At 37.7% G+C, this 8,315-nt stretch overlaps 1 protein-coding gene across 50 annotated transcripts in view; it reads left to right on the forward strand.

Moving 5' to 3' along the window:
• The window catches only part of RIMS2 (regulating synaptic membrane exocytosis 2), a 470,125-nt gene extending 462,820 nt beyond the window's left edge, over window positions 1-7,305 (forward strand). For all 50 annotated transcript variants that reach the window (XM_051611522.1, XM_051611538.1, XM_051611532.1 and 47 more), the window contains 5 exons: window positions 489-630; window positions 1,946-2,058; window positions 2,799-2,900; window positions 3,794-3,933; window positions 4,370-7,305. In XM_051611522.1, the coding sequence (XP_051467482.1) occupies window positions 489-630; window positions 1,946-2,058; window positions 2,799-2,900; window positions 3,794-3,933; window positions 4,370-4,588 (716 nt within the window). In that variant the 3' untranslated portion in view covers window positions 4,589-7,305. The remainder of the gene's footprint in view (window positions 1-488; window positions 631-1,945; window positions 2,059-2,798; window positions 2,901-3,793; window positions 3,934-4,369) is intronic.
• The last annotated feature ends 1,010 nt before the right edge of the window (window positions 7,306-8,315 follow it).

Here is an 8,315-nt window from a genome sequence, read left to right on the forward strand (position 1 = left end):
TTTACTGTCCTCACTAAAGGATATGTGTAACTTGATTTAGCAGATCATGACCAAATGTTTTTAAATCAAATAATTCATCGGAATTAGAACATTCCTCAAACGCGGTAGGTTTTGACATAATGGTAACATTTTAATTGAATTTCTAGGAGAGTTGCGTTCATCCAGAGAAAATGTATTTTAAACACACTAGTGTAGGATAGTGTAAATCTGCTTACCTCTGTCCTGAGTCATGCATATGCTGTCTGCCCTTGGAAAGCAGGTGGAGACAGAGCCAGGGTCCTGTAATGGAGATTTACGGTGCTGTTTGCCTATTACTAAAAAAAAACAGTAATTTTAAAATGGAAGATTTGGTACAGGTCAGTAATTTCTGGCTTGGAGTGTTTCTGCCATGGTGAGCAGTGGTGTGCCATGGGCAGCAGTGTCCCACAGGGCCACCCAGCTGCCACAGCACTCCTGGTGCCACGGGGGCTTCTCTTTTGTCTCCACAGAGGCAGGGGGCAAGAAGCTGCGGAGCACTGTCCAGAGGAGCACTGAGACAGGGCTGGCTGTGGAGATGAGGAACTGGATGACCCGTCAGGCCAGCCGGGAGTCGACAGATGGGAGCATGAACAGCTACAGCTCTGAGGGAAAGTAAGCAGCAGCTATTACTGTGGTTACCTGATGTTTCTCCATGAAAATGGTAGTTAGACAAAAGTGAGCTGAGCACTGTAGGTCCTGTTAGTCAGAATTCCCTTCACAAGGTAGTGTCATTGATGGACCAAGCCCATCTTCCTCTGCGACCAAAAGAGTCTCCCACTGTTAGTGCAGGGATGATGAGAATAATTTCTGCCGTGCTGCAATAAAGGCTCAGTGGGTGGTGTGGCAGGTGGGGAAGCAGGCACAGGGCACTGGGTTGAACACAGAAAAGGACAGTCTCCCTTCTGGAAACACCTCACATATGACTGTGCTTTGCAGTGCAAAGCATTTCCAGAGCTTTTCCAAGTGTCAATCACAGGGCTCAAGAATTTTTCAGAAACTCTGTTAATTAAACTTGAATAAATGATCTGGGCAGAAGTGTCATGTATCATGCTTTTCATAAAAGCCCAAATTAAAGACTTCTGAGTGGTATGTCCAAGACATTGCCCAGAAAATTTTTACTGTGAATAGATTCATTAGTGGTATTACCAATATGCCTATACTGGATAATGTATCTTACATGTCCAAATTGATGCACTATATGCCCTTGGGATAGACAGTTATTTATGGTTGATCATTACAAATGTCATTAGTTCTTGTTGCCTTGTTATGGGTCATAGATAATTTATGGCAAGAATTTGAATTTTATGTTACTTTGTTTGATTGCCACAATGAATAATAATGAATAATTCCATTATTGAATATATGCCATTCTCAAAGACATTTCTAGCAAAATGTTTATCATTAATGCTGATTTTTAAAGGTGCTTTTAAAAATAGTGACCAGTAATCAGTCTAATGTAATAATTTCACTGCATACATTTAACATTCTGACATTGAGTTAATGTTGACTAAGAAATGTGAGCAATTTGATCTTCATGTAACTAAATTACTGGTAAGGCCATGTAGTAAGTATCTACTGAACTGGTCTCATACGAATACTACAGTAATTAAGAGTGGTCTTTAATATATTGGGAAAAGAGCATGATGATAATACTGTGCATGTTAGGCCCAGTGAGGATTAGTGTTTCTATCACCTGTTTGTGTATATGGTGGACTCTGAATTGCTGCTTGTTGAACACTGAGAAATTTTTTAAATTACAGTAATTATTTCAACAGTGTCTTGTTAGTGTAAGTAAATTCCTTATGAGCACTAGTATCAAAAATATAAATGCTAAATGTGAAACATACAGAAAATGAAAAAAAAAAAGGGGGGGGGAGTGGAATTCAAGTGTATTTATTTATATTTTTTTTTCAATATTATTTTTAAGTTTGATTTTCCCTGGTGTGAGGTTGGCTGCAGACAGCCAGTTCAGTGATTTTCTGGATGGACTTGGTCCTGCACAGCTTGTAGGACGACAGACTTTGGCAACACCATCAATGGGTAAGGATTTTTGTCCTATAAATATGGTATAATCTACTGGGTCTGATAATTAGAACATAGACATTATCTAGAATCTAATTCTTTATATATGGATTTCCCATGTGATTTTGAACGACTCAGTTAAGACCAGAACTATAATCTCAGCCAAAGTTGAACTTAATTGTGGATGCTCACTATGATATTCAAAAGTAGAAATGTGCTTTGAAAAAATCAGTCTTTTTCATCTTCTTCCGTTTTCTGTCTTTAAAATGTAGCTGTTTAAGCCAATCCTTTTCTCTTGGATAGTATTGAATAAAAATGGAAATTCAGATGCAAATATTTTTTATTATTGTGCTTACAGACTTTTTTAATATTCACAAGTTACCTTTTCATATCTAGTCTTAAGCTAGAAGTATGGTGTAGAGATTTCAGACAGTTTTACAGAGCTGCTTTGTACTAATTATCTTACTGCCTTTTTTAATCTGAAATTCATTAGACAAAAAAAGATTTTATTTGAAGTGATAGGTGTATGGGAAATGGGAGACAAGATGTTACTGCAGGGGGATTAATTGTTTATTAATGTAAATACCTGTGAAGAGGATAACTATTAAATTGTCTAGTAGTTTTAAAATCCAGATCATACTTATTGGTGGAATGCAGACCATGCAAGTCATCACATACTCATCCTAGAAATTCCCATAGCTTTTAAGATATTTAGCTATTTCTGAATTACAATACCACGATTTCTTTTTGTTGTCTAGGAGATATACAGGTGGGAATGATGGACAAGAAAGGACAACTGGAAGTAGAAATAATCCGAGCCCGTGGCCTTGTTGTAAAACCAGGTTCAAAGACACTGCCAGGTAAGAAAGAGAATCTTAGCAACAAGAATACAGTTCTACCAAAAAAATGTAACAAACCCCTGACTTCTGAGGATTTACTGTTCTACTTAGGATAAACTCTTAGAAAATTCACATATCACTAAGTTATGGTATTGTACACTCCATGTAGCATTGAAATGGTAGAGAAAATACCAACCCTGCTTCAGGAGGAAAAGAAAAATCACACTGGGCCACCAGGAGACTCAAAAGTATTTAAGTAATAAAAAAAATACACGCTTGGTTATGGGGTAGAAAGAAAGGCATGTACTGAAGATGTGAGATAGGAATCTTAGGGATAAGAGTGAATATAGAGGTGTGGAATAGGTTGGTACCTACTTGAAAAGTAGACCAGTATTTGGTACTTACTCCTTATTTTATAATCTGATGTCCTATAACACTATGTGAAAAGGACAATATAATGATATTTTTAGCAAGCTCTTCTGCCAAAATAGAAATCGTGTCAGAGTCTTTTTTTTACTGATTTTCACCTTGTAGATAATTTAAAATTATTAACAATTTGGAGCATTGATCCAAATCTCACCAAAGTCAATGCAAGTAATTCATTTACTTAATAGGCCTATTTTGCATACTGTACAGTATAGGGACACTATATATAGGTATATCTGATTTTTCCAGGTCAAAATCTGAATTGTTTCATGGCAAAAGAAACATATAAAAAGAAGTAAAGAAAGAAGTATACCAGGGAGAAAAGTCAAGAAGATACATGGATGCTTTGCATGTGAATGTATGTTGCTTGTGGAGATTTGTTCATTTAAGAAAAGGCAGGTTTTATCATATGATGATGAAACAGTGCACCTGTTATGCAAAAAAAATTTACTTCTTTACTTACTGTTCCTTATTTTCTTTCTTCTAAGCACCATACGTAAAGGTGTATCTATTAGAAAATGGAGTCTGCATAGCCAAAAAGAAAACAAAGGTAGCAAGAAAAACGCTGGAACCACTTTATCAGCAACTTCTATCATTTGAAGAAAGTCCCCAAGGAAAAGTTTTACAGGTAATTCGCATCATTTTTCTTCTGACTCTGAAAACATCACTTGTATAGTTTCCACAGAATGAGTTTCAAACTTTCTTCCATGCTTCATTTGGCGAGTTCTGCTATTTGAAATACTTGTTGAACAGATAAATACTACAGTAGTAAGTGTTGATGCAAGCAGAAAGTTCTGAGTAAAAGCTAGCTGTAGATTATCTTGCCTCTACTGTATGTATGGGCTCCTTCTCTCACTGGGCTTTCTTTCACATCATGGATAATTGCTGTTACTGCCCAGTTCATTTTTGTCACTGTATCGTGATTAGTGTACACAGAAGCAAAGTATGTCATTAGTCAAATATCTAATTCCATATTATACTTAAATAGCAGGGACATTTGATGAATCAGATTGAAGCTGTCATAATTTTTGCTGACATTGTTGTGTTGTTTCCTTTGCTAACAGATAATTGTTTGGGGAGACTATGGACGTATGGATCACAAGTCCTTTATGGGAGTGGCACAGATACTTTTAGATGAACTGGACCTGTCCAACATGGTGATTGGGTGGTTCAAACTCTTCCCTCCTTCTTCCCTAGTAGACCCAACTTTAGCTCCTCTCACTAGAAGAGCTTCCCAATCATCTCTTGAAAGTTCAACAGGACCTTCGTATGCTCGTTCATAGCAGCTGTGAAACTGTTGTCATAGCAACCAGCGTTACAAAAAAAATAAAATTACAGGTCGCAAACCCTGGTAACACTGCATGCTTAATGTTGTGTCTTCTGAGCCTGTTTCTAGGGCTGCAACGCGATCCTGTGTTCTCAAGGAAGTTGCACACATTGTGCCCTATGGAAGGCCCTCAGGTGAAGGACTAAAGTCATGAAGAACTGATAGGTTTGGAGTTCAGGAACACTCCGTTTTGGTCCAATCTGAAGCCATGGACTAAACTAAAAGAATCAAATCTGTTTCATGCAACAAAAGTCCTTTTCAATGGCAAATCTGTTTTGTTGCTCCCATTTCTTTAGTTATCTGCCCTGCCCTCCTAAAGCTTGGTTATGCCACAGAAATGGAGTTACCCTCCCATGAAGCCATGTTACAAGTCACGGGATTAGCAGACATTGGAAGAAAAAGAAGAATGTAAGGATGCTGGGGAAGTCAACTGTTGTTTGAAACAGTTGCTTGAGATCTGAAAACTCTTCACACTGAAAAGGTTCAAGACAAAATGGTGGGCTTCATACCTCCAGCTATAGATACAGTGAAACCCCAGATGTGATGAACTCTCTGAAAAATAAAATTCTGTGGATATAATGTACTGTATGAAATTAAAAAAAACTTTTTTGCATGGACACAGATTTAGCTGAAAACTTAAATTATTTTCTTGGGGCTGCAACTTGCAAAAAAAAAAAAAAGAATAAATCAGCCATTTTCAACAATTTATATTATTTTTAAAAGTAAATTTCACTAGTGCATGGTTTTAAAGGAAGAGAATGCAACAGGGTGATACAAAGACACACCACGTTTATCATTCTTTAAACCAGTCATGGTCTGTATTTTTGCAGACATATATAAAAAATAAAAAATAATTTCTAGCAAATATTTAAAATTCTGTTTATGTGACAAGAAATAAGTGTAATATATTAAATTTATTTAAATGTAAAAGGTACAAGCCTTGTAAGGTTCGACATAATGTGCAAATTGTACACTTCTTTTACCTCCTCCTTCTCTGTCTCTTCTCCCAGTCTCCCTTCTTCCTTTTGCTCTTTTTCCCCCTCTACCTCCCAGGATGATCATCATATTCTGAAATGGCTACATTTTGACTTACTACTCTCTTATGCCCCATATTTGGTTCAGGGTTGCAGATTGTTCTGCATTTCTGAATTGTTTGAGAAAAATATTGTTTAAGAACTTACTTTTTTTCAAGCATGTTGAAAAGGATTTTGCAACATGGCTTGGGAGTACATTAATGTAATTCAGCATGTATTTGATAAAGAAGATATTTGAACTTTTTGCAATTTATTGTACAGTGCATGGTAACTTACTTTCATTTTTTTCTCACCTTCAAATTGAATTCTGCAGCAAAATACTGGAATCATGTGGCCATTGTAAGATGTCTTCAAAAAATTTGTTTTCAGCACCAGCATCTTTCATTCAAAGGTGGAAGTATCATTTATTGAAGGTTTTTGGAAAGAGTAAAAATTAAGTACCTCGTTCATTTTTAGAAAGTAAATTTAAATACTTTTATTTGCACTACACCATATTAATTGCTACATTTTTGAGATTACAAAAACATCAAAGGTTACTAATTCATACAGTTCTTCTGCTGTAAAGTTCAATTTTCGTAAGCTACATTTCTGTTGCAAAAGACAGAATTAAGTAATATCAGTCTGAAAAATGTCAATCTTTGTTCGTAAAATAGCCTTAAAGAAAGCTTATCAGTACCACTCTGACAGCTGTTTGGCACCATTACCAAAGCCCTCACTGCAGTAAATGGATCATCAAAAACCTGTTTTTTGTAGCACCGTTGGGTGGTGCTGCAAGTTCAAGCTTCTCATTAAATTACATTATTTAAAGGGAATGTAACTGGCTAACATTTAATAATAAAATATCCTTTTTTTTTTTCTGGGTCTTTGTATGCCTTTAATACCAATTTAAGGTTTAATATTGAAACGTTGCAATAACTTTTGAAATACACATTACATTTACCTTTAAGGCCACACAGAATTATTCTGATTTTATTTGAAAATCTCTGAAAGTTTCCCATTAAGAAATTGCAAATGCCTCATTAGAGGGCAAAAGTAATAACAGTATCACTTAAAATGCCTTTTACTTTGTGCAATATCATATAAATCAAGATTGTGTCTTGTCTTCAGAGTTTATATAATGGATTCTTGTTAAGTTAATGGACAGACTGGTAAAATTATATTTATTGAAATAACTTAAGACACCTGTCTACCAGCAGCAAATAAATGCTACTAACATGCAGTCTACAATATCCCCTAGGATATTAAAAAAAATGCATAACCATTTTCCTGACACTGTGAGATGTGCTCACACATTCTTGTTTGCATAGTCCTATATAAATTATTTCAAATTTTAAAATCAAGGACATGATGCATGGAAGGTTTGTACATACTTGTCATTATGCAGTATTTATTTTAAAAAAATTATTTTTTTTTTTATTTTCACACGTCTGCAACTCTACTTATGGTTTAGTCATGTAAATAGCACTATGCCAGTGATCACTGCTGTCTTGTACATAGTATGTTTTAAAAAGTTAAAAGGACTTACAGTTGGGAGAAAAAAAAGGGCAGGTTAAGCCTGTAATGAACACCAACTAATGTAAATCAAACTCATTCTGGTGATGGTATTTAACACTTTAAATAAAACATTTTCTTTACAGAACTTGGGTGCAGTGCTTTGTTGCTTTTCTCTGAGATGGTCAGCAGGACCTTTTAGTGGAGTTTGTGAGAAGCAGCACACTCAGCTGATGAAGCAGCAAGATTTTCTGCAGATGAAAGGCCATTTTTAAGATAAACACCTTCACTGCCAGAGGTTTCGGGACCATGTGTGCACAGAAGCAGGGGGAGGAGGGGGTCTGGGGCTGCCTCTCCCACAGCCCCGCATCTGGCTCCACACTCTGGTCCACTCCTGCTCTCACATGCCGAAACAGGTACATGGCTCCCGGGCTGGAGCTGGCTTTAAATGGCCTACCCCTGACTGCCAGGGTGTGCTCAGACTCGGATGTACCTGGCACACTAAGTGTGCTGGGACTGTGAAGTGCTACCACCAGCTGGTGTGGAGCAGCTGTGCTACCTGGTTAGACTTCCAGCATTTGGAATAGGTGGCAATGCTGACTGTGGCTGTTGGGGATAGTTGTGGATTGAACTCCTATCTTTGTCCCAAGTCTGTCGGGAGGACACTGCTCAGCCTCCCCAGAGCAATGCCTGGAATGGTCCCTGCCCAGGTATGCTTCCTGCCACCTCTTGTATCACTAGGAAATATGCAGCCTTGGATTTTCGGCTGTTGAACTACAACACTAAACAGGTTGGACTGTAAAAAGAGTAAGTTGTTGAACTTTCATCCTATCCCTAGGTATCACCTAATACTAGCTTTTACGAGCAGAGCGCAGAGGACTGCGTGCCCAGCCAGGAGTGGTGGCTGCTGGGCCTTGTGCAGCCCCTGCAGCAGGGAGCAGGCAGTGGTCCAGCACCTCTGTGGCTGTGTGAGTGGGTGGAGATGGGCATGGGGATGGAGATGGTGGTCTCTGCGAGACTCCTCAGAAGCAACATCAGCACAGGCAGTGGTGACTGGGCAAAATTCAAGTTCTGCTACTAAGTTTGGTACCTGTGCCTTGGAAATTTACTGAAGACTCAGAGGCTGGCCGGCAGTTGGCATAGAAAAATCTGTGCATT

This window comes from Apus apus, chromosome 2 (assembly GCF_020740795.1).
Source record: "Apus apus isolate bApuApu2 chromosome 2, bApuApu2.pri.cur, whole genome shotgun sequence".
In the NCBI taxonomy this organism is placed as follows: domain Eukaryota; kingdom Metazoa; phylum Chordata; class Aves; order Apodiformes; family Apodidae; genus Apus; species Apus apus.